At 42.1% G+C, this 27,084-nt stretch overlaps 2 protein-coding genes across 3 annotated transcripts in view; one reads left to right on the forward strand and one right to left on the reverse strand.

Moving 5' to 3' along the window:
- The window catches only part of PARN (poly(A)-specific ribonuclease), a 137,079-nt gene extending 135,611 nt beyond the window's left edge, over positions 1-1,468 (reverse strand). Inside the window, exon 1 of the mRNA XM_036226344.1 lies at positions 1,395-1,468. The gene's annotated coding sequence lies outside the window, so the exon portion shown is untranslated. The remainder of the gene's footprint in view (positions 1-1,394) is intronic.
- BFAR (bifunctional apoptosis regulator) lies at positions 966-25,886 on the forward strand. Of its 2 annotated transcripts, XM_016129793.2 has the most exons (8): positions 966-1,118; positions 11,282-11,618; positions 12,935-13,139; positions 13,859-14,028; positions 16,204-16,348; positions 21,291-21,464; positions 22,818-23,020; positions 24,497-25,886. In XM_016129793.2, the coding sequence occupies exons 2-8, from the start codon at positions 11,356-11,358 to the stop codon at positions 24,687-24,689; spliced, it is 1,353 nt and encodes a 450-aa protein (XP_015985279.1). In that variant the 5' UTR covers positions 966-1,118; positions 11,282-11,355; the 3' UTR covers positions 24,690-25,886. The 2 variants fall into 2 exon arrangements, with proteins under 2 accessions (XP_015985279.1, XP_015985280.1); XM_016129794.2 differs by lacking the exons at positions 966-1,118; positions 11,282-11,618 and adding an exon at positions 11,625-11,763.
- The last annotated feature ends 1,198 nt before the right edge of the window (positions 25,887-27,084 follow it).

The following is a 27,084-nucleotide window of genomic DNA, read 5'->3' on the forward strand; positions in this document are numbered from 1 at the left end:
TGGAAAGTGTCCATTAACACATGAATAAACAAAATGTTACCTACATATGCATTGGAATATTATTCGGCCTTAAAAAACGAAAGAAACTCTAACAGGCTACAGTCAAGATTAATCTTGAAGATATTATGCTAAGTGAAATAAGCTAGCCACAAGACGAATACTGTATGATTCTAGTATGTGATAGAGAAGTCAAATTCATAGAGACAGAAAGTTAAATGGCAGTTACAAGAAGCTGGGGGTAGAGACTATGGGAAAGTGTCAAATTATGGAATTTCAGTTTGGGAAGATTAAGAAGTCCTGGAGGTGGTGATGAAGGTTGCATAACAACGCGGATATATTTAACGCCAGTGTACTGTACCGTTAAAATAGTCAAATTGGTAAATTTCGTTACCCATCTTTCACCCCAATTTAAAAAATGATACCTATTGCCAGATTATGTTCCAGAAAATGAATTCGCACACTCCTAGCACTAGCGCAGGCCATTGTCAATCTTTTTACTGTCAGTTTGACAGGCAGAAAAAAAAAGGTCATTCCAAACGATCACTTGAACCATCTCTAGGCCAGCGATTTAAACCAGATAAGTAGCATGCATTCTCAACGGACCAAAGCGCTGGGGGGGGGGGGGGGGACAAAAAAGAAAAAAAACGTGATAAGAAAGTCATTTAATTCCGATTCTTCTTAATCTGGAAGTGGACCTTTTGCCGTGGTCCTCTGCTTTAAAATGTAGCAGCAAAAAAAAAAAAAAAGAAAAAAAAAAAGCTTGTAATAAGGCTTTAATTTCTAGATAAAGTAGTTTCCTCCATACACTGAGACAGACAGCCACCCGCTCCCGGGTGCCGCGCTCCGCGTGCCCCAGAAGAGGAAAGGACGGGACCCACGGCGGTGCGCAAGCGGCGAACTCCTTGGGCGGGGCCTGGCCGCTCTAGGCAGCGGGGAGGTCGTGGGCGTGAGGGAGCCGGGAACGGGTGCGGCCTCTCCTCTATGGTCAGGGGCACGGGGCACCCCCCTGCACAGTCCGCCCTGGGTTGCTTCCGGAAGTAAAGCTGCCACCCCTCCTCTGCTTCCGCGGGGGTCGGGCGAGGGCCGACGTCCGGATGGGTCCCGGGATCAGCGCGGCGGTAAGTGCCAGCGCGGCGGGGGACAGCAGGGGGGTGGCCCGGGCTCGCCTGCGGGCGAGGCGTGGAGGACGGGCGTGGGGGGCGAGGTCCGAGGCGCGTGGGACCTTCCTTACTCAGGCCTGGGTCCTGTTCCCCCGCAGTTCTGGCCTCGAGGTACGGACCCCGCTGGCCAGCTTCCCCGTCCCTTTTCGAGAACCCCACGTCGGCACGGCGGGTCGCGGGGCCTCGCCTGTGCCCCTCGGGGGTCGGCGTCAGCCTGTCGCTTCAGAGGCTCACCAAGGAGAGAGGGAGGGGACGTCGCTTCCACACTCCTTGGAAGGGGACCACCCAATGCAGCCTGCGGCAACGCGTCCAGATCGATTAGATTCCTGATAGAAGTCGGGCTGGGCTTCAAGTCTAATTGACAAGGCCCTTCTTATCCCGAGGCCGAACGATTGCCCCCTTTTTAAAATGGGGTAACGGACGCGCAGAAAGGCGAAAGTGCAACCGCGCAGTCATGCTGGAGATAGGCTAGAACCCAGCTCTAGAGATTCCCAACTCAGGGGCAGAAATCTGAACTTGTGCAAAAGGGCGTTTTCTTTAAAAACAAACAAACAAACAAACAATCAGAAAACGGCAAGTGAGAGGCTGTGAGTCTAACTGGGAATCTTTGGCAGAGCAGAGGCGCCCACCCTCCTACTGTGGTGGAGAGGAGAAAGTGAGAGCCCAGAGGCTGCCCTGCCCTCAGCTGTCGCCGTTGGGTCCTCCCTGCTGAAAGCCATTGGTCGGTCCATTGGTAGTGGTCTTGATGTCACACTCGGAAAGACCTATAGGAAGGAGCGGTACTCTCTTCTCCGGGCACAACCCAGAGCCCGCGCAGAGTGCATTTGAGGGTTGGGTCTTTTGGTTTGTTTTTGTCTGAGCTGTTTTGTAAACAGTCAGACTAGGTAGGTGTAGGATGCTTCTGGATTTTCTGCCTATCTCCATAAACCTGATGAGAAACGATACTTCTCCAGGGCATTTCTTTTTTCTTTTCTGTTTTAAGATCCCGTGCTTGGTGCTCCCACTACTTACATAGCTGGCACTCAGTTAATGCAACTATTAATAATTCTATTAATAATACCAATCGACCGTACAGTAGACTCTTTTTGAGTATTTGTGCATAGAGTTTGTCACTTACGAATGGGAAATGAGAGGCTCAGGGCGAGTAAATGTGACCTGGTTTGGAACTCAGGTCTTTCTCATTGCTAAAACCATTCCGATTCAACTATACCTGCCTCTCCAGGGGAATTACAGTCTGTGAGATGAGGAAACGTGCACAAATGAAAGTTACACAAATTCACAGAGGCAGGAGGGATTAATTTGGGTGTAAAAGGAGTTAAGTCGTTAGAGACGTTCAAGTGACAGCTGATCTGGATCTTGTCAGTTGGACACTTTTGACCCAGAGAGGATGTGGAGCTGTGTTACAGATGGAGGGAACAGCGTTTGATATGGAAAAATAGCCAAGGAATAGGAATTAATAGGTGGGATAAGAGTCCGAATAGGTATTAGGGGATAAGCATAATTATAGTAATAGCCAACTTTTACATTGCACTTGCTATGTAACAGGTACTCTTCTGAGTGCTATACACATGTTAATTCACTTAATTAACCCTAAAGATACTATAATTATGCCTATTCTACATGTGAGGAAACTGAGGCACAGGGGTTGAATGATTTGGCTAAGCTCACACAACTAATAATTGGTGGAACTTGGATTTGAACTCTATCATTCTGGCTCCAGAATTAGTACTCTTACTTAAAAAAGTTGTATTGATTGCTAGCAGACCATAGAGTCTTAAATGACAAGCTTACAACTATGGGTTTTAATCCGCATAGTTGGGAGAGTCAAATTTTTGTTGATTTTCACCTACAAATTTCTGGAGCCCAGCTTTGTGCCAGTTACTCTCTGGTACCATGATAGAATTCTGTGGCTTGGTTCCTGACCTCAGGGAGCTCAGAATTTGGTTGGAGACGAAAAAACCTCTCAAAGTGTTCAAAAAATGTAAGAGTGAGTGAAACCTGGGGAGGACACATCAGTTTACAGTAGTTAAGGTTTGAGTTACTGGTAACCACCAATAGTTTTTAATCATTTTCTGAGTTATTGGATATCCGCAGCATTTAATACAGGGCACTTTATATAGGCTACATAACAAATGAAAAGGACAGTCTCTGGAGAGAGCCAGGACACCCTTCTCAGTGTGTTCTCATCTTGCCCAACACCACCCACAGGCAGTAAATCACTAGATCTCAAAGTTCAGGCAGCAAGTCAACATCCAGTGAGCCAGCTACCTTTGCCCTGGTAATTTCTCACCCTGTTCAGCAGGAAAATCTGTCCATTTGCAGTTGGGAAAACAAGATTTATATGGTAAGAGCCTGGAAATGCTCCTCTGGTATTAATACTGAAAGCTAGTTTCTGCCACCTTAAGGAAGTGCACATAATCTCTTTTTATTGCCATTTCTGACCTTTGCCTTACTTCTATTTGGGAACATTTCTTTTTATTTCATAGTCACTAGAAATGCATGGTCATTCTTTGAACATTTAATAACGTCTGTAGTATTCTGCCAATGTTTATAGTGGTGTCCCCAGAAATGGATTTGGGGTGCCAGAAATGTGGATGCTGCCAACCACCCTCACCCCTATTCTATTGGGAATGTTTCTGCTTATTTGTCTCATGGAACAGCATACTCACCCTAGTAACACTGGCGTTCGTGTTCCATAATACAGATCCTAGTTTGTCCTCTCTCATTTGGATTGCTCAGCTTTGCGGTAGCCGCTCTGTGATGTGGCCTAGATAATAAAGGAGCAAATCAGCCCCTGAACTAATAACTGTTACTGATTACGCTACTGGGAAGACACAGTGTTTGTTAGGAGAACAGGCTTTAAGTCAGGCCGGGAATTAGAACCTGGCTCTGTCCTATGTTAAGTAGGCCTCCATTTTCTCATCTGTAAAACACACATGATAGTAATAATTATCCCATAGGATTATTGTGCTTTTCCCATTTTACGAGCTCAGTAAATATTAGCAATTGTTCTTATTCTCTTTTGTCGGGTAACATGTAATGAGAAGAAATAGCCTAAGTAGAGGTCCATATAAAGCCAAAACCTTTTTACTCTTTGTAAACATCTTTGCTAAGAAATGGCTGAGATCATATTTTTCAGGCTGGAATCCCAATAAATTAGCCCTTCAAAGGCTTATTCCAAAAACATTAGCTATATACTAGTCACAATAAATGTCTTTTTGAATGAAGAGGTAGAACCATAATTATATACCAATGAACAAAGCAGTTTGAAGATTTTGATTTCTAAAGAGTTAACGATCATTACATAATGAGATTTTAATAAGATATAAAAATTCTTAACCTAAAATTAGAATTAATGCATTCTTCTTTGATAAACGCAATAGAAATTATCGGATTAACTGACTTCCTTAAATGTTGGCTGGGCGACTAAAGGATCAAACAGGTACCAGCAGAGCCACCACCTCCTCCTAGGTAGCAGCTCTCTGGTTAAATCCAACTGAGACAAACAACTTTGCTTGCAAGGGAGAAGTAGACAGGTTCGTTCTAGGTCCTTTAGTTCCACAGAATTAATTATTGGGAGATTGTGTCTGGCCCTCGTCTTTTCTTCATAGATTTTTTTCAGATAACTATGTATGTCAGGTATTTCATTGGAAAAACAAAGAGGTCATGGTGATAGATATCTTGGAATTGCCCCAAGTCCTTGGAGACTGGTAGTTATTTATCATTTGTGCCAAAAGACCAAACCCATGAATATTTTAGGAAAGATCAACTGTACAGGTTATTCGTATATGTGTATTCATGTCATATTTCATATATTAATGCTTTCTAAGATTTTATGCCATTTCTTGACACTTAAATTTTAGAGACGGTGTGTTCCTCAGAAAGTAACTTTTCTCCGGATGTTTCAGAAGTTACACTGGTGAGATGTTGGAACAAGTTGTTGATTACATGGCATGGGCATGAGAACAAGAACTTTAGGGATTCCTCACTTGTACGGATTGGGAAGTGTCACCCACCTGGGACATGATATGGAAGAAGGGACATTTATTGAACGCTTCCTGTGTGCCAGAGCCTACTACATGTATCCTCTTAATACTCGTGATAGCCCTGTGGGATGGGTAGTGGTTACCTCATTCCCTGCATATACTAATGTGAGACTTGGAGGGAATGAGGATTTCTCCATGATCTCATGGCTCATAAATAGTGAAACTGGAACTTGGAAACTGTCTTCTGATTTAAAACGAGGTACATTACACTGTCTCTCAGAATCAGGAAGTAAATAATACTTCCAAAAAATTAAGATAAGTGTCTTAAAGGCCTTGCACGAAATATTTGATTCATAACGAGCCCACAAACTCTCACGGTATGCATTTTGACCTAGGTCTCTGGGCATATGATGACAATAAAGCCAACTTAGAATTTTTAGATTTCATTCCCTGCCTCAGGTTCAGCCAGAGCCTTTAACACACTCTGCTGAACAGGGTTCTATCTCTGGCATCTGAGTCTAAAGCAGAATAGAAGCAGTAATTTAAAAATTTGTGCAACACCTCATAGGCAGCTACTTTCTCAACAGTGGTAACAATCTGACAGCAAATCAAGAGACAGTAAAAGTGTAAACTGATGCAACTCTAAAAGCCTAAGGCCAGAAACGTAGAAACATCACTCACCAATAGACTCTGAAGGCATTACCTTATAGGACAGGGCATGAAAACTCAAATACCCCTAAAGGCCAGGCAAGTAACAGAAATGAGGAGACCAGGTGGGTGAGGACTATAGCATACTAAAGGTCATCTTGCTCTGAAGGCGTTAGCTGCTGAGTTACTAAGCTTAAGCTGACTCTTGTCACTGTTGCCAGATCTTCTGAGTTTTTGCAGAAGCCAAGAATCTGGGTTTTTATGTGAAACATGATTTTTAAGAATACTGGGACCAAATTCAAAAGAAAAAAGAAGGAAAAGGAGGAAGAAAGAATGAGAAAGGAAAGAAGAGGGGGCAGAGGAAGAGAAAGGCAATGTGGAAGAAAGCCTGCTTGCAGGCTGGACCCTGCCACAGCGGAGTGGTGGCAGCTGGTGTTGAGACTGTCCCTGGACACGGGGGAAGGGCGTTTGCAAGGATAACGCTGCATCACTCTGGGGAGGCTCACCTGCATCCCTTGAAGCACTCTAGGAAGCAGAGGGGTGTAGTACATCAAGAAAGCCTTTATCCCAGTGGGAAACCAGTTCTTAACCTTATCTGGGTCTCGATTCCCTTTGAGAGTCTAATAAAAACTGGAGATTTCCTTCAGGAAAATGCTAATGTTACACACTCATATGCACAAACCGAAGCTTGGCATATAATTTCATAATATGCATAGACCTCCTGAAGCACCTCCACAGACATCAATTGAAGACCTAACTTTTTTTCAGAACTCACACAGTTCCCAGAGGCTTTGCTATACTCTTCAATTCTGTGGCCTTCCGCCTGTTGTTTTAAACTTGTCTCTGCAGTTTTGTTGACTTCCAAATTCAGGCATTCTTCACATTGGTTTTGAACTAGGTAATTAACATTTGTTATTTCACGAATGATTAAACATGTCAACCGTGGTCACTGAAGCCAGTTCAGCACAATCAGGAACCCCCAGTTTGGTGGTGAAGAAGGAAATTTTATTCAGTGCCAACAGCTCCATCGTGATACAGCATTGCCGTGAGAACAGTGTGACTGTGGAAACGCTCAGTAGTGTGACAGCTCAGTTATGAAGGGGAACAGCACTGCCGCCTGCTAGACAGTTCTGCTGTGGTCTGGTTCAGTCCACTGTGCTCTGCATCGTTCTGCTCCATTCTGCCCTGCTGTGTTTCAGCTCCAGCCAGGGAAACAGTCTTTGGTGGAAAGAGAAAGTGCATTCTCTGAGCTGGAGGTTGGCTGACTTACATAGACGTCTCTGCCCCCTGGTCCTTGATTGGTTCATCCTCATACAAATGAGGACTCCAAATCCTCACAGTTTGGTTGGTCTAAAAGGCACTGTCCTCATTGGTCCATGAAGCCACTGATTGTTTGGTGAAGATGCTGATAGGATTATAGTTGCGCAGCTCCAATAGGATGGGGAACGTCTCAGTCCTATTGGTTGAAATAGGATCCCACTTGATAAAGGCTGGCTCAGGTGGCAGACACATGCAAAAAGCTGGTTCAGTGCAGGAGGCAGGCAACTTAGCACGGGCTTCTCCATGGAGTGGTTTGCATGAGAGGCCCCTGTATAGAAGTGGCTGCTAGGGTATATTTTTAAAATTTGAGCCCACTTAGCTACCAGAAGCCCTTCTTAGTAGGCATTTCCTTTCTCAGAGTACACAGACATAAACCAGAGTGTATCCGTGTGAACAGGGCACTGGTGGTGAGAATGGAGTGACTCTCCTTGCCCCAATTTTGACCAAATTTCCCCAGCTTTCCCTGAGGCTTTTGAGACAAGGGGAAAAGACCAGAAGGCTTCAGCGATATTCTAATGCCTGCTTACTTGTGAAGGAGGTCAGAAAGAGCCAGTGAATCTTTTCACAGCTCCACATGCTGATGAGTGTGCCAAGTCTGCAGAGAACAGCTGTAAATATCCCCAGGAACATTGGGCCTTAACCTCAAAGAGACCTTTAATCATCGCCAGTGCAGAAAGGTGTCCTTACCCAAGTCAGAACACCAAAGCTTGAAACTTAAGTGTCTGAGCTAGATTTTATCACTGAAAAGGCAGTTTCATCTTCTAAAAGCACTGAGTTCTTTAATGGAAATAACCCAGATACATACAGACAAATAGCAGAAAAGATCAACTAAATTTAAGATGTGTATTCTTTCTCTGTTAGCTTTCACATTTTGACTGTAGGGTAAAATAAAACTAGCAAAATTCCTAAGATGTAATCAAAGTCCATGAAGTTTCTGGCTTGTTAAAGACAACTACAAAACAGAGTTAGTGGCCATCTCAGCTTTTCAAAATACAACTTATAAAATTCACTTTTGATGTCAGTGTGTGGTTTGTCTTCTTTCATGAAAAATAAGCTTTCAGACCCAGTAAGCCAGCAAATACTGGTGCATTCTAGTTTTATTGTTTTGTTCTTTTGGCGGGGAGGGGTATGTTTTCATTTTAGAAAGCTAGTTTGTGAGAAATTAACTTGGATGTACGTTATTGTTTCTCTCCAAATGACTCTGAAATCCATAGACTTGGCTTCATTTTTAACTCCCTTCTACGGCTTTGCATCTCTAGCTGCTCACCGGATAGCTGTACTTGGAAGTCTTGTCATCACCTCAAATTCAACTCCCCTTTCAAGATTGGCTCCATTTGTTTACAGTGACCCATTTCTATCAGATGTAATGTTCTTCTTCCCTAGTTCTGAAACCCAGCCAGCATCTCTGATCTTTCTTTTTCTCCAGTCTCCAAAGCCCATGAATTATTTTTTAAACACATCTTGGATTGCTTGATCGTTTTCTTTGTCACCAAGTTACATTTCTTTGTCGTTTTCATTTTTGCCACCTTAGTCCCAGAGGGTATAACACTCACTTACAACTTCTCCCAACCTGCACCCTCCTTTTTGATGAGATTTATCGACCTCAAGCACATATTTGCTGATCTCATTGCCTCTGAAACCGTTATGTGCTCCCATCAGCCCACTTGTCATTAACGAGGCATACATAAGACCTGTATCTCCTGGATCATTCTCTGCTCCCCATGAAAACGCTGAGAGCAGCGCCTAAGTTAGACACGTCTTTTCTGGCCCTTTACACCGCCTTCACTCCTCTGACACAATCAAGACGTGGTGATGAACGTATCTAAAGGGCCTGCCCAGTGTCTAGGCTCATAGGGGATGTTCAAAAATTACTTCCTTGGATAATACTCTGCACATGGTAGTTGTTTAATCATTATTAGCCAAATAAAGGAATCTCTTTTATCATAATGATTCCTTTTTCCAAAAACTTACATAACATCTCTCACTTCCTTAGCAATTTGAAGAGACTGCTCACAGGAAAGCACTTAGAAATTTCTTAAATGTTCTTAAACATACAAACAATGAACAAATTTAAGAAATAATTTGGAATTTGTCATTAGGAACAATTATTTAGAGTCCTTCCAAAAAGAAGTTTTTAATGGGCCTGCAGAAGGTCGTTCTCCTCTTTATTATGATCTATTATTGTGAATAACTTTTAAATACATATTAAAAATTTTAATTTATTTTATGTTTAATCTTTTAAATTTATATTTATCTTTAATTATCTTAGTAGTAGATGAGGAATCTCTATTCTACTTTTATACTGACTTTAAAATTTAGTTGTGTATATTCTGAGTTGAAAATCTTCCATTGATATTAGGCCAAAAGGAATATGATATATTTTTTACAATTTTATGTATGTATTTTACAATTATAATATACATTTTCCTTAAGAACAACTTGGTAAATACAGGAAATCACAACCAGAACGATCATGACTTTCCCCTAACAACACACCCACTACTAATACTTTATTTTATTTTCTTCTAGTCTGTGTTTATAGATTTGCTTGTTTAAAATATAGTGTTAACATGCGCTGTGTAAAAGTTTTCACCCTATAAAAGGTGATAAAATTCTCTTATCAGTACATTTGGAATCCAGGTAATTGTTACCATTTACGGTTTACTTAACATATGCCAGGATAGGTACTAGGCACTTTGTTTGCATCCTTTTATTTCATTCCAGAAATCTCCCAATGGACACCTGAAGCAAATATAATATTGATATAACATTGAATGTAATATTGAATGTTAACTGAGTTCTTTAATGGAAATAAGCCAATAATCCGTAATCTATTATTAAAAAAATACGTTAAGTCAGTGACACAAATATGAAGAGTGACCCATATTTAGGGGTTAATATGGACTCTTTTGCTCTTCAAGTAGTCATAAAAAATCTTAGAATCTTAAACAAAACCCTCCCAATTGAGGGAAATATTATTACCACCCCCATTTATACATGAGAAAGCTGAGATTCAAAAGAGGTCTGGACCCCACTGCTGGCAAAGGGCCGAGGTGGGGAAGAACCCAGGCAGCCCAGCCCTCAGACCAGTGTTCTTAACCACTGTGCCTGCAGGGCGTAAACCGTTAGCTGTTCACTGTGTGACCAGCGTGGGTGATGGAGAGGGATTTACTTTCTTTTCCTTCATAATAGCAAGACTGAGACACTGTTACCCACCAGTGCCTTTACTATGATCCTGGGAATAGTACGAATAGTCATTTCTTAGCCCCTGTTTACACCGTTCACCATCCTCACCACTTTATTTTCACTGTCTCTAAGCCTCACGAGCAGCCTGGAAGGGTTTTACACTCTTATCACCATTTCACAGTTGAGGAAACAAGGCTCAGAGAGCTCAAGTAACTTACGGACAATCACAGAAACTTAGTGAGTTGGGGAGTGGAGATTCGAACTCCATGGTATTTTCCATCCTACTGCCTTGCAGTAAAGAAGTCCCTAAGGCCCAGATGAGAATAAGAAGAGAATAGCCCTTCGCCATTTGCATATTAGTGACATTATCATGTTTCTGCGGCACCAAATTGGCCAGATCCAGAGAGCATGAGAAACATGTTTGAGTTAATTTGGAAGAGAGGGGAAACTGAGCCGAGGGAGGTTGACTGGCACCTAGAAAACAAGGCTTCACTCACGTCCTAGAACTGCTCCGGTGAGGACCTCTAAAATCAAATTTTTGTAAAATACCTAATGGGAAGGCAGATGTTTGGATAAAATGTGTTATTTACCTGAAATACATCTGTTACTGTCAACTCCGAACATTTTGTAGGAAGCTGGGATATTTAAAATCACATGCATCGAAAGGATTTTAGAAATTTAATTGAAGAAACTGAAGCTAGAGAAATTACATTTTCAAAAGAAGTTCATGAAAAAGATCTAGAATTCTCCACACTGCTTGCCAAGTCTATTGAACTTGCCATTATACTGTTTTGCTTTACCTAATTTTCAAAATACGACATAGGCCAGAAAGAAATTCAGTAATATTTAACTGGTTTTTAGAATGTGAATTTTTAGAAATCATATTTGTTACATTTAAAAATCAGCTTTAATAGTATGGCCGTAATCTCAAATACCTACTAAGCTATTTGTCTTATTTCTGTTGCTTTCTCTTTTTTCTAGGTTTAATGATGCCTTACAGCAATTTTCTAAGTCCAAAATTTTCTATACCTGTGGATCCTAGAAATTGCTAAGAGATGGAGGAGTCTCAACAAAATGATCCAAACACAATGACCCTTAAGAAAGATGACCCTCTCAAGAGCATCAGCCCTCAGATTTCCGTTAGCGAATTTTCTTGCCACTGCTGTTATGACATCCTGGTTAACCCCACCACCTTGAACTGTGGACACAGCTTCTGCCGGCACTGTCTAGCTTTGTGGTGGGCCTCTTCAAAGAAAACAGAGTGTCCAGAATGCAGAGAAAAATGGGAAGGTTTTCCCAAAGTTAATATTCTCCTCAGGTAATGCTCAGTCTGTATTGGTAGCACATACGGCTTGTTCAGTGTGGTCCCTCTTAATGGTGCAGCCAAAGGCCGGAGGCTGGATCTGCTGGAATGTGAATCAGGGAACTCAAGGACCTGAAAATCCAGACTCCCTTCCTCATAGGTGACTGTGATTTGTTTATTGTTTATTATAAATGAATGAGAGAAATTACGGTTATCAGACCATTGCTCGTAATCCTTTGCCATAGAATAAACTTTTTACTGATTTGTATCCACTGAGAGCACTCTAGGTCTAATAGAGAAAATGGTATAACTGTATAATTCTTGATAGCTGATTTAATGCTGATTTTCATAACCTTCGACTAAACTCTGTGCCAGTTACCACATTAATAGAGGTAGGTTCTTACGCAAGAAATGGCAAGACCTTTCAGATAGCAAGTTATTCTAGTCATAATATTCATAATGTTCAAAGCTCATTGGGGATGTTGCTTTTTTTTTTTTTCGAGGCTAAATTCCTGATCTTCTGTTGTCTTGATATCAACAGGGTATCAAAAAGTTCCATGAAACATTAACCCAATATTCTCTTTTCTACAGGAGATGTAATCACAAATGCTTTGCTCTTACCTGTCAGTCTTGTTTTACCTGAAGGTTAATCTTAAATTGAAGGAAGGTTCTCTGTATGTAACTGAAAAATGAAAAGACCCGATGGTTGGTCTTACTCTTACTACTGAACTCACTTTTTCCTTTTTATGAATTTTCAATAATGTAAGCAATACATTTATACATTCATTTGTTTACATTCTTTTAAAAATAGTAGAACATTACTGATAAAGCTAAAGACCCCTTTGGCCCCTCCCCCATTTTAGAATCCTTTCTTTTCCCCATGGTAACCAGTTATAACTTTCTTTTTCAGTTGTGATTTTTTTCAGATTAAAAAAAAAATTTTTATACGCATAGGTCCCAGTAGGAAATGCAGATATGTTCTCACAGGCGTGGTGTTCTCTGTATGGTACTAAAGTTTACTATTTTCATTCGACAATATGTCTTAAATTTACACATTTTGATAGACAGTGATGGTAAATTCATGTTTAAAACTATGTGGCATTTCATTGTATGAATATATCATGTTTTATTTAGCTGTTAACCTAACACGGGAAATGTAGGTTGTTTGTCACTTTTTTGCTGTTACCAATAGGGCCATAACCAATCTTGTCCATCCTTCTAGAGTACTTGCGTATGACTAAGTGTCGACTATTAGTTTTATTCGGTCCTTTAAACATTGTAAGTGTATTCAGTCAAACAACTCTCTTGTGATTTTTTTCTGTTCCCTATAGGGATGCCATTGAAAAATTATTTCCCGATGCCATTAGAATGCGATTTGAAGACATTCAGCAGAATAATGACATAGTCCAGAGTCTTGCAGCCTTTCAGAAATACGGAAATGATCAGATTCCTTTAGCTCCCAACACAGGCCGAGTGAATCAGCAGAGAGGAGGGGGATTCTTTTCCGGAGTGCTCACAGCTCTAACTGGTGTGGCAGTAAGTTCATTGCTCTTTCTCTGACCCTCACACTCCCATGGTTTCCACTGAAGTCAGTTCTGTTGAAACACACCTAAACGCCTGATGACATAACCGCATGTGATAATTCACTGCACACATTGAAATCTGCTGGGTCGTATGATTCTGTGGGGATGTTACTTACTCAAGTAGAGAACATCATATTCAGGGCCCTGTAAATGTTAGCTTTATCCCGTTTCATCTCCTTCATAAGCTGTGCAATAGGCACCATTATTATTTCCATTTTAGAGATAAGGAAACGTGCAAAAAGGTGTTAGAACTGGAATCCGGGACCATGTCTGCCTCGATGGCAGAGTCTTAAGCACAGCACTTTACTAACTTCCATTGTAGAGACTATTTCCTTTTTAAGTTCCATGCTACAGAAATCTAAATGTTAAAAAATTTTCCAGTAGAAAAGGGATATGAGATCTGTTGGCCAGGTTGCTGGGGTCAAGGGTGCAGTGCTCTTAGGTGTCTGGCAGTGAGTCCTGCTCCTGTCTCTGTTCCCTCCGGGCCCCGCAGTCAGCAGAGAAGAGCCTGCTCCCCAGCTCCCGGGCAGTGCCGTTGCCCTGCTTCCGTATGCAGACGTGGCTCCATTCCCCTCAAGCTCAGCCTCTTCCCTTCCCTGCCCACGTTCACATAGTTAGAAACTGGCGCCTCTCACCTTTCTGTCTTTTAAGGTCCCTGTCACTTTTCCCCAGGTGGTCCTGCTCGTGTATCACTGGAGCAGCAGGGAGTCTGAGCACGACCTCCTGGTCCACAAGGCTGTGGCCAAGTGGACAGCGGAAGAAGTTGTCCTCTGGCTGGAGCAGCTGGGCCCTTGGGCCTCTCTCTACAGAGACAGGTTTTTATCTGAAAGAGTAAATGGAAGGTGAGGAGCCAAATCTTTGATACATCACAGACATTTTTAAAACAGTTTTATTGAGATATAATCCACATGCCAGAAAATTCGCCCTTCGAAAGTGCGCGGTCACTGGTTTGTAACATACTCTCAGATACGCGCAGTCTAGTTTTAGAACTTTTTATCATCCCTGAGAAGAAACCTCTTACTCTTCAGCAGTCAGTCCTCATTTTTTTCTCCTCCCTCAGCCTCGGGCACCACCATTCTACTCTCTGTCTCTATGAATTTGCCTATTCTGAGATTTTCATATAGATGGAATCATACAATATGTGTGAGCTCGTGTGTCTGGCTTTTTCATTTAGCATCATGTTTTCAAGGTTCGTTCAAGTCATAGCATGTATCAGTGCTTCATTCATTTTAACGGCTGAATAATATTTCATTCTGTGGCTGTACCACATTTTATTTATCCATTCTTCAGTTTGTGGACATTTGGGTGAATTGCATTTTGAGGCTATTATGAGCAATGCTGCTATGATCATTTGAGTACCAGTTTTTGTGTGGACATATATTTTCAATAATCCATTGGAGTTTAATTGCTGGGTCATATAGTAGCTCTGTGTTGAACTTTCCAAAGAACTGCCAAACTATTTTCCAAAGAAGCCATACCATTTTATGTCAGTGACTTTTTAATTTATCGCTTCCTGATTGTAAAAGTAACCTTTATTATTTATTTAAAAAGTAGTGTAGAACTAAAGGATATTAAAAGTAAAATATCCCAGTAATACTACTCTTCGTAGAAAACCAGTGTTATCATCTTTCTGGACACCTTCCCAGATTTTTTGCAATGTATATACAGACATACACATAGAAATGTGCATTATTTATTTAAACTGAAAATACAGTTGTACACAGCAGATCTGTTTTATGGACATATGTATGTACACATGGAAAAGTCCATTTAATTGATCTCCATGAATACATATTCGGGTTGTTTCCTTCTTGCTGTTCTAAACACAGTTCCATACAAAACTGCAGCGAGTGCCTGGAGGAACTCATTGGTGTGAGGAACTCACTAATCCCTGGGCTCCAGGGGGGCCTGCTTCTGCCCGTCACCAAGGCCCTGCACCCTCCAGAGCACCTCCCATCCTTGGAGGGCCTGCAGGGATGATACTGAGAACACCATGCAGTGCTGAGGGCACGTTCTCTCCTCCCCGCTTGTTTCAGACGCCGAGTCCACTCACTGCCGGTCCGCCTGGCTGCCCCCCTTGCCACCCTAGTAGCGTTTCCCCCTGGACTGAGCTTTCAACATTTGACTCTCCTTTGGAGAAACAGAAAGCTCCCACTACAACTGTCTGTTTTTTGTTTTTTTTTTTTTTGGCAAGAATTAGCACATGTACAGATATACAGCCACTCAAACACACAACGACCCACATACACCCCAGAATTGTGGTTTAAAAAAATTCTCTACCTACTTAATACTGTACATCTTTGCATAACTGTCTTCCTTCCAGGGGATAGGGATTTCTGGGTAGAAGGGAATAATCCTTTACCACTTTAATAAATATTACTAAATTACCCAACAGAGGGACTTCAGTGTGTACTCCTCCAGCCGTGCTTGTGGGGTCTCTATCCACCAGTGTGCAGGGATGTTTTTAACAATGAGTCACACTACAGAAGTGGATTTGTGTTTTCTGATAGTTTTCTGATGCAAGGGAAAAAAAGAAGAGATCTACGATTATTTTTATTAAATCACTACCCTGAAACAGCTACTCTTAATGTCATAATGTTTTACTGGATTTCTTTCCAATTTTTTTTCTAGACGCACACACTTAAAAAAAATAGAGTAATGTGTGAGAGGTCAGAGTGTATAGCTGAAAGATCAAAGGTTAGGAGCAGAGCAGACCTGGGTGTGCCTTGGGTGAGTCACTTTATTTTTCTAAGCCAGTTTTCTCATCCACAAAATGGGCATAAGGCCACCTATAGTATCGTTAAGTGGATTAGTGATGATTTATGAAAGTATTTTCAGATAGTCACTGGCAAATAGTAAGTAGTCAATTGTTTGCTGTTATTATTTCATACATGGAGTAACCTACCTCAAGGCTAAAGTATTTGTGTTATAAGATGGAACTCTAACTGTGGAAAATTTGCTTCCAGTATATAATCTCAAAAGAACTCTTCTGTTCCCCGCTCCCCCCACCACCACAGATTGCTTTTAACTTTGACAGAGGAAGAATTTGCAAGGGCGCCATATACCATAGAAAATGGCAGCCACAGAAGAGCCATCCTCATGGAACTGGAGCGTGTCAAAGCACTAGGCGTGAAGCCCCCCCAAAATCTCTGGGAGTATAAGGTGAACTCTTTAAGTTTTTAATTGAAAAAAAGTATAGAAAACAATCTAGCAATCATCTGTACGCCTACTACCTAAGCAAACATCACAGCCACGATCGAAGCCCCCGTCTCCCTACCCTGTCTGGAGGTCCACGCTCCTGCAGCCGGGCTGCGCATCCTTCCCGGGCCTGTTTTCCTACTTTAATTGTGCATACGTATCCGCAGGCACTGGGAGCATTGTTCTATACGTTTTTAACCTTGACGTAAGAGGCATGAACTGAGCCTGTCCTTCATCAAGCGGCCTTTGACTCTGCGGCACCAGTCCGCTCTGTCTCTCGTGTGCAGTGTTCACACTGCACAGGGACGTGGCAGTTCATGCCTTTTCTTGTTGATGAACACGGAGGTTGTTTCCATTTTTGCCGTTAGCAATCGTGCTGCTGTAGACATTTTTTTTTTTTTTTTTGGAAGCGCCTACGCTCACATACAAGAGTTCCTTGAATAGGGTTACGAGTCCTACATAATGCACATCTTCGACTTGACGAGATTTTGGTAAATTGCTCAACATGACCGCACCTGTTGGTTCCCCTTCACAGAGAGGAATCGGCAAATACCGTACTGTAAAACAAATGCTCTATTTTTTATTTGTTATACAATATCTGGAATATTCCAGCTTCTACCTAAAAAAGACATGGAGGAAAATAAATAAATATAAATAACCAGTAAGTTTATGGGGGAGGGGAATGCTCACTCAAAATTCAAGTAGTGCAAATTAAAACAATGAAATGGGCTTTTTTTTTTTTCACCTATAATATTGTCAAGGAGGAAAACGTTTAAAATATGAGGAAAGAGGCACCCCTGCATTGGTAGAGTCTCTTTGGAGAGCAATTTGTCAATAACTATAAAACCTTAAACCCCACGTACTCTTCGCTGTGAGCATGGCGCCGTGATCCAGAGCAGGGCCTGGGGGCCCGACTGCCGGGGCTCCTCCCGGACACCCTGGCTGTGGGAACGGCAGCAGGTGCCCAGGCCTCGCGGTGCCCCATTTCCTCCCCAGTGAGGGACCGCGTGGAGTTACAGTGGGAACTGGATGTTTGGGCCACAGACAGCCTTCGAACGAGGTGTTCCCCACAGCATCGTTGGCAAGAGCAGCACATGGAAAACAACCTAAGTGCTCATTATTAGGAACAGGTGTAATAAATACGGCACATCCACATGGGTAAGCCTTTTATAAGGAGGCGATTCTGGGGGTGCTGACGAGGAAGGATGCCCACGTTGCGCTGCTAACTGAAGATGAAGCATATCGGAAAATACATTCATATGTACATACGTATGTATGTGTTTGCAGATACATAGAAAATTTTTAGAAGGACGCCAACTTAACATTATGTTTTCATCTGGGGATTGAGAGTTGGATGGGAGGGAGAATTGTATATGACTTAACACGTTTCTGTACCATTGGGAAAAAAATATGTTTACTATGTACTTGTATTACTTTAAAACTAAAGAAACACTGGTCTCAAAAAATTTGAAGAATGGGCATGGAGTTCCTAAGTAGAAAGTAGGTTGTGTTTCTTACTGTTTTTTAATTTTAAAAATCCCTACTTATATATATATATTATATATATATATATATAAAACATATATATATTATTAGTTTTGTTAATACAGTCAAACTCTTTTCATAGCCAATATTAATCCTGTGGTGGGTTTTAATATCTAGGGGAACATTTTGGGGTCACGCATCCAAACAATGACCCTCTATTTATAATACGTAATAATATCTTAGTATTAACTGGAGCGAGTGAGGGAGGGGGAATGTAATTCTGGTCCGGGTATAAAAACAAGCCGAATCTTAGCCTGGTCCTGAGATCTGTTACCAGCCCCTCTCAAGGGTGGCCGTTTGACGGTTAAGAGTCCCTCTCCAGCCCCAGTGCAGTGCGGGGCCTCCTGAATGCCACTGTTCTCAGCAGACACGAGGCAGACAGCTCCCCACTACAGTGCTATGGTCATAATCACCTCCCCGGGTGGTTGGTTTTTCCTCCTTATCTGATAAGAAGTAGCCAAGAGTTGGAATATTTTGATCCAGCTGACTCCAGACCTACAAATATGTAACCTGGTCATCTCCCTTTCTCATGGTTAGTACTAACCAACCATGATGTGGCTGGGTGCAGTCAGACTTTTTTTTTGGACCTTCGTTCCTTTAGAATGTCATACTCAGTGGAAGCAGTATCACCACAAGGCCATTGGTTCTTGAGGGGTTGAAAAAGTCTTAGCTAGTATAAAGATTTGTGGCCCTCCAAGAGACCACAGTATGTAAACAGACACACAGCATTATGTGTGGTATTACTATTTCATTGGGACGGAGAGGAATTATGAAAAAAATGTTTTTAAAAGGCTCCTTAAGGAGTGATAATGAAAACAATTAGTAGACACTACTTTAGAATAGCTGTTCCCATATATGTCTGTCTCACCTAAGTTAGGACACAGATATTTTTAGAACTTGGATTTAAAAAAAAAAAAAAAACTATTAGTTTCAAAAATTTCAAACATATACAAAAGCAGGAAAAAATCTGCCATCTACCCATACCAGAGACGGCAACTTTAGGGCCATGTTTATTTCAACAATACGGCCATCTATTCCCTCCCTGATTATTTTGAAAATTTGAGATACCTCATTTTTCATAGTAAATATCTCAGCGTGAATCTTTAAAAAGTAAAGAGTTTTTTGAAAAAACAAAACACCTCCCATATTAATAGTAATTCTCTGATATTATCAAATGATTTGTCACTATTGAAAAATCCCCCATCTCTCTTTTTTTTTTTTAGTTGATCTGTTCTAACCAGCATCCAAACAGGGTCCCCATTTGGTTGCCATGTCTCTTAGGTGTCCTTTTTATTTTAATTTGTATTTTACTTTACTTTGTTTTATTAGCCTAAGTCTCTTTTCATCTATCAATTCTCCCTCCCTCTTTCTGTTACCCTGCATTTACGGAAGAGACCAGACCGTTTTTTTCCCTGTGGTTGGTTTACCCACATCTTGAATTTTGCTGATTCTCTGTGGTGTGGCCCAGCAGGTCCCTTTGTCCCCTGCATATCCTGTAATCTAGTAGTTAGATCTAGAAACTTGCTTTGGTTTCAGGGCAGTGTGTTGGCAAGATTACCTCCCGGGTGTTTCCTTTCATGCAGAGGCTCGTGATGTTACACTTGTCTTCTGAAAGTCACAGCTGCTATGATCACTGATTATATGGATCCCTTAATTCACCAGGGGTTGCAAAATGACGATGTTGTAATTCTCTCATTTCTTCCTCATCCGTTAGCTGAACTACATCTAAAAAAAAAAAAAAAGAAAGAAAAGGAAAGAAAATTTACCTCAACAGCCACTTTGATTACCCTAAATACAGTTTATACCAGAAAGGCAGGTTAAGTGCCTTTATTTACCAGATTCAGAATAATGATTTGGCTCCCTGTTATCCTCCAAAGGTGACCAGTTTCTTTAGGATCATTATTAATTGAGGATTTTCACATTTGTGTTGTGTTTGAATACATTTCAGTAATTAATTTATGCTCAAACTGTCCCATCTTTTTTGAGGAGACGCCTCATTTTCTAAGTCCATTTTTTAAATTTAACTTTTGAATTGTGTTATCACCTACTTGCTAGTGAATCCTTTTGACATGACCTCATTAGTCTTTGATACGTTGCTTTCTCCCATGACAAGGTGTTCAAGTTACTCCTGTACCTTTCCTGCCCCAGACCTGGAATCACTCATCTCACAAGTCTGACCTTTTTAAAAAAACCTTTCACTATAGAAAACTTCAGGTGTATACAGAAAGAGAGGGAAGAGTGTACTCACACCCAGCGTCAATGAGCATCAATTCCTGGGCATTCTCATTTCATCCGTACCCCTCCCCCCACTCCCCGCCCCCCCCCCCCCCCCCGTCCTGAGATTCTATTAACAGCGCAGCGAAACATTATACTATTTCACTGGTGAAATTTGCCTTTCTCTAAGGACTAACGATATTGAGCATCTTTTCACAAGCTTATTTGCCATCCTTATATTTTCTTTGGTCCAGTGTCCAGCCATCTTTTGCCCATTTCATTCGCTGCTTAGTAGCACCAAGTAAGCCGAATCATCTTACAGTTGCTTTTATATTCAGGAAAAATAGAAATACACATGCATTGCAGCAAACTTTAAAAAGTACGGAAAATGTAAATAAATTGCCCATGATCCCACCCGAGATTCAAAAATGCAATCTTAACATTGCATTTTGCTCTGTTTTCTTCTAGACGATTTTCTATGCATAACTGAAATGGTCCTTTTGTTGATCTATTCATTCCATAAATGTTTATTGACATCTCATGTGACCGACATGCTCCTCTAGGAAAGGGGTATCACCCCTGAACAAGGCCTTGCTTTCCTGGCACTGGACATTGTTGAGATCAGATTGCTACACATCTCTGAATCTTTTTTCACCTAACGTTTTATCATGAACATTATCCAAAATGTCTAATATTCGTTTTTCAATAGTTAAATATCTACTGTAACTTCTTTACTTAGGTCATCAATTTTACTTTTTCTCTATTACATACAATGCGATGCTAAACATTCGTGCATATAGCCCTATGCATTTCAGGTTATTTTTATTGAATGGTCCCCACTAATAGACTGGTTAAATTAAATGTTTTTAAGACCGATAAATTTTGCACAATTGCTTCCCAAGGTTGTGTTTTACTAGTAGTGCCTAGGAGTATGCTTCTCATCCATCTTCCCCTCCCTAGCCTTGGAGAGAGATTGGATCTTTATATCATGGGGCCCCAGGATTGATTACTTAGCCTCTTCTTTTGTTTATTCAAACCACACACAAAAAAGGCTGATGGCAAAGGGCTTGAGGCCGTGGAAGGAGCGTGGGTGGGAACTGGCCACCCTGGTTGTAATGTGGCCTTGCGCCTACCTCACCCTCTGCAGGCTGTGAACCCGGGCAGGTCCCTGTTCCTGCTGTATGCCCTCAAGAGTTCCCCCAGACTCGGCCTGCTGTACCTCTACCTGTTCGACTACACAGACACCTTCCTACCTTTCATCCATACCATCTGCCCTCTGCAAGAAGACAGCTCCGAGGAGGACATCATCGCCAAGCTTCTGGTAGGTCTACAGAGTGCCTTGAATAAATTATTCGACCATTTCTCAATGTGGCTGGAACTGGAGACAGCTGTAACCTGTCATGGAAGAGCAAGCAACACCCAGCTTTTCATTTGAATTTTGCAAGGAGAGCCCCTACGAAAAATAAAGCAGGACCTCCCCTGCTCCCAGAAGCCTGTTTTATCTCCTGTATCGCATAGCAATAAGTGCTGCCCTCTGGGCTTGAAATATTTGGGGGGTGGGGAGGGGGTGGGGCAGCATATTTTTGTTATAAAAGTAGATAGCATAGGTCCAGGTTGCCTGAGGGTTAGATTTATGGGCCTGCCAGCTTGATAATAAGTCTCAATAGGAAGGATGATTACTTGCCTTGTCTGGTAGACAGGGGTAGTATCCATCCTTGTTGGGCTCTGAACAGTAAGCCATCCTCCAGCTCACTGATGGGAGCCGTAATGCCACCTGACCACAGGGCCCTTGGCAGGGACGGTTACCCCACCATCGCCCCCTCCTCCCCCACCCCCCCGCCGTGCCTGTCATTTCTTCGGTTTGACCCATGGATTCCTTCAGAATTGTTGGTGGAGCTCACTGACTCGGGGTGATTTCTGCCTCTAGTTGGTTTTTTGACGAGGGCACATTGTCCTTTCCATTGCTCCTCTCAGAGAAATCTCTCTGATCTGTCGATGTCAAAAAGGCACATGGATATAGGGATTGACATATATGATCCACATTGCACTGACCTGTCCACTCGAACAAGTCCCGACAAGCCCTGCCTGCTCGCCAGGCTGATGTGTTTCTTGGAAGATTCATTATCTTTTCCATTGCGCACAGTCTTGCTGAGCTCCCATTAGCCTTCTGGATGCCTGTGAGTTGTTTAAATACTGCTGTTAATCGCCTGTTACTATCTTTAATTAAAGAATTTTTTTTTTTAATTTTCCCAAAAAACTTATTTTTCAAGGTGTGTTTTTAATTTTCCCATGACCTACTGTCTTTCTACCATAGCTTATATATTGAATTTAGGAAATTGAGCTACTTATGTAGCGATGAAGAAATTAAAAACTGATTAATTTCAGTTCATTTCAGTCTCGTTATTTTTAACTCCTGCTTAGATTTTGCATTTCTGAGCTTCCACAATTAGGGAACAAGAATCTCAATTCTACCTCTTTATTAACATTTATCCAATGTAAGATTAATTATTCAAGGTGAGTCGATGGATGGAAATTTCACTTCACATTGTTGTGTTTTTAATAAATAAATGTAAAACTCACTGGGATAACCACAATATTTGTCCAGAAGTCAATCCTTATAATTTTCCGTGTCCATTTTTATTTATTTTTATTTGTTTGTATGTTATTCTTTAAGGATCTTAGAGAGCCCACATGGAAGCAGTGGAGAGAATTCCTTGTCAAATACTCCTTCCTCCCGTACCAGCTGATTGCTGAATTTGCTTGGGACTGGCTGGAGGTCCATTATTGGACATCACGGTTTCTCATCGTCAATGCCATGTTACTCTCAGTTCTGGAGTTATTCTCCTTTTGGAGGATCTGGTCAAGAAGTGAACTAAAGTAAGTATGTTTATATTGGAGATGGTTGGAGCAACAGGGCCTGGAAGAGGCATCCTCACGCTCCGGTTTAGAAATACCCACTTAAGCAGCAAATAGGAAAAAAATTTTTGTGCTGGGGGGGTGGGGTTTCCCTGGTGCTCATTCTTAAAGTGTTTCCCCACATATCTCATTCTCACATAATAATCTACCACATAATTCTTGGGGTGGACGGTGTACGTGAAGGATTTTAACAATTAAGGAATGAAACAACCAGAAAAAGAGGTGGAAGACAACATTCTGGTAGAGCATAAAGAGATCTGATGAGGAATTGTATGCATGCGTTCCAATCCTCTGCCACCGACTGCAACGGTAGTAACTTTTCTAGATTAATGCATAAATTGGAGAGTTGAGCTAGAAGGTCACTGAGTTAGGACTCATGGTTGCAAGGGACAGAAACCAACCTAAACTGGCTTCCCTTGAAAGGGAAATGCCCAGTTAAGGCTTCCTGCATGGCTGGACCTGGAGACCCAAATACTGTCATCAGGACTGACGCTCCCCTCTGGCAATTCTCTTCTTCGCCTCTTGTTTGGCCTCAGGCAGCTGTCTTCGTGTGGGGGTGCTTGGTCATTCCAGGTGCAGATCTGAGCAGCTGAGCATCCCTTGTGGAAGGAGAGCACTTCTATCCCTGTAGAACTTGTGAAAGTTTCAGGGCTCACGCGCCTTTGCTCTGGCCCCGACTTGGTCACGTACCCACCTGAACCCCATCACACTGTGCAGGGGTACGCAGGGCTCTTTTTGTTCAGATTCAAGGTGTGTACTCATCCCTCCAACAGAGGGCTGGCTTCAACCCCACCAGACCACATGGGGAAGCACAGGGGAAGGAAGTCCCCCAAAGGGAAACTCAGAAGGTGTTTCCAGAAGAAAATGGGATGGCTGCTGGGCAGGCAGAAGTAACACATCACTGTACCAGCAGCATCCTTGCAGCCTGAAACATCCAGCGACTCGATGGCTTCTTGGCCTCATCCATTTGGAGCAGCCTTATACATGGTGCTGAGAACCAAATAAGCATCTTCTTTAACTTCAGTGAACTCATTCATTCATGCACAGTTAATTGAGCCCCGACTCTGCCCTTGGCTCTCTGCTGAGTACTGCAGGTCTTTTGGTAGACAGTCCGTACTCTGAAGGCCAACAGCCTAGAAGAAAAAATAAGTGTGTTAATTATATCCAGATGTGACAGCAACGAAGCAGATGGCGTTGGGGCAGTAATGGGGATGTCTCACCTTGTGTAGGGACTGCCCTGAGGAAGCACCATCGAGGCTTCATCCTGGGAGCCGATGATGGGTTGGTATGTCTCGGGCATGGGGGCAGAAAACAAGGGCTTTGCAGCACAGAGACCTGACTCTGCACTGGGAAATGGCCCAGGGTCTGAGCACTCTGGTGTCATCATTAGGATCGCCATCACGGTTCCAGTTCTCAAACGCTTCTCTTCTTTTTTAGGACTGTGCCTCAGAGGATGTGGAGCCATTTTTGGAAAGTATCAACACAGGGGCTTTTTGTGGCCATGTTTTGGCCCCTCATTCCTCAGTTTGTTTGCAACTGTTTGTTTTACTGGGCCCTGTACTTTAACCCAATTATTAACATTGATCTCGTGGTCAAGGAAGTCCGACGGCTGGAAACCCAAGTGTTGTGACTGGCACTGCCCAGGCTCTGAAGGACTCTTCCAGCCTCCCTGACGGCTGAGCTTTGATGGTTAAATGAAGCGGGGGAGGGAACGGACTTCCTATTTTCTTCCCCTAGTAAACAAGGTGCTGCTTTGTCTGTCAAAGGCTACAACCAGGTCCTCTCTCCTTCTGCCCGTGGCATTGTGGCAGCAGTGACATCCCAGAGCAGGGCAGACATAGAAGCAGCACCTCCCACCTGGCCACCTTGTTCACAGGGACTCGGGAGGCCCAGTCCGTGACAGCTTGCAAGGACCCAGGGTCTTCAAAGGACACGGTAAGGGCGACATCGGAAGGCTGCCCCATCAGAAGTCCCTCCTGCCCTAACCTCTGACGGACAAAGGCTCCCAGGGCAAGCGAGAGCCCTGAGACGGCCCAAAACCAGGCTCGTCGGGGCCTGCCCTACCCTCTATCTAAGTCAAGTTTAGGAAAATGGGAGAAGGTTTTTTGTCATAGGTATAGACAGTTACACACAAAAAATACAGAGGTAAAAGCAAAATCCAGTTGACAATTCTATCTTTGGAAGAGTTGCTAGGTTTTAGAGTTAAACATTAAAGGATTCAGTTTGAGAATAGAATGATGGGTAGATTTGACACTGCTTCCGACTTGTAATCACTGAAAGTTTGGATCTCTCTGGGGGGATCGAGTGGGATGTCAGGCAATAAGTGGAAAGTAATTCACACCAGGCCGAGCCACCTCAGTGCTACTTAAAATTATTTTAATTCGGGGTTTGCTTTGTTTTGTTTTTAAGAATTTGATCTATAAAATACAGGATAGTCTTTCTGTTCAACAAGACATTTTATACATTGACCTCACTGTATAATCTTTATTTTCTTGTTCTGATGTATGAAACAGCAAGTTTAGGGAGGTTTTGAGATCTTACCCCCAGCGTATGTCATTAGTTCGGCTCAAATAAACTCTTACCAAAAAAAAAAAAAAAGTAAGTATAATTACATCGAATGCTGTCATTTTAAATGTAAATGTGACAAACTATGGCCTCTTATTACCTTCTGGTGTGAAAACGGATGAGATAAGCTTGCATCCAAAGTGTTCTTTTGTGACTCTGAACCATTCATTAATCCTTTGTATCTTTAAAGATTTCACTCAAACTTTGCATCTGAAAGTTTGAAGAAATCACTTCAAATAAAAATATTTTTATAAAGATAAAACTATTATATAAACACAATTGTATAGAAAACATGAAGAAAATCTCCATTGCCCGATACAGCCCACTAGTCACGCTTGTCCCCCTGCCAGATGGGAACACTGAGCCAAGGAGCCACCCTAAAGTAACTTCTAAGAAGAGAACGTTTTTCTTCCTCCTGTGTTTGCTCATCAGGGCCCAGGGCTGCCTGACTTGACCTGCTAATCACTCGTGACGTGCCAGGGACATGGACAGCACTATAGGTTTGAGGACACTGCGGTATTTGCATATGCCTGGTCTCTGCCTTGGGGAGTTACTATTTTCATTTCCAGACGAAGAGATAGAAGCTGGGTGGTGTTTGTGGAGCCAGGCCAGAGCTGGACCACAGTTAACCATACTTCCAGGTCCAGTGCCCCCAAACCCACTCCCCATATCCTCCTCCAGAGATGCGTGAAACCCACATCTGCTCTGGTGAGGAGGGCAAAGGAGACTTGGCCTAAGCACGTGGGTTGCGCTGGACTCCCAGGAGGAGGGATGGACACTTCACAGAGCAAGAGCCACAGCTGCCTCTCTCCTCCCTTAGACACTCCTAATCATAGGAAACTTAGGTGCATCAAAAGGGGACGTCTTTAAAATATTCAGACCCTTCGATGTAAGAATCTCATTTCTGCAAATCTAGGTTAAGGAATAATAAAAAGGTGGCCAATGGGAGTGACAAAGATTAATTCACAAGCATTCTCATCACATGAATAATTGATCAAAATAGGAAATATAACCGATATCCAAAAGTAAGCAATCTATAAAATAGTATCTAATACAACGATTTAAAATGGAGTTTCCAAAGAGTTTTTAGACATGAAGAAAAGCTTATGAAAATCATAAAATATAGTCTCAACTACATTTTTAAAAATTACAGAAAAGACAGCATACTTAAGATGCTAAAGGCAGTTCTTCTTGATTGTTATCCTGGATTGTGGGAATTAAGGGTATGTTTTTTCCTCTTTCATAATTCTCTAATATGCCTTTTTTTAAAGTAGTGAATACGTAATACTTTTGTAATCAGGAAATAAAGCTTAACCATTACAGGTGGAGTGGGTGGGATAGGAAAGAATATTCTTTCTCGAGCTAACTACTTCCAGCCTTGAACTTCACAAGGGTGGCCATCTGTATATTGCCTCAACCTAGAACCTAGGAAAGGCCAGGTGTGTAGCCGATGTTTGTTC

Source organism: Rousettus aegyptiacus, unplaced genomic scaffold (assembly GCF_014176215.1).
Source record: "Rousettus aegyptiacus isolate mRouAeg1 unplaced genomic scaffold, mRouAeg1.p scaffold_m13_p_8, whole genome shotgun sequence".
NCBI classification, from domain to species: domain Eukaryota; kingdom Metazoa; phylum Chordata; class Mammalia; order Chiroptera; family Pteropodidae; genus Rousettus; species Rousettus aegyptiacus.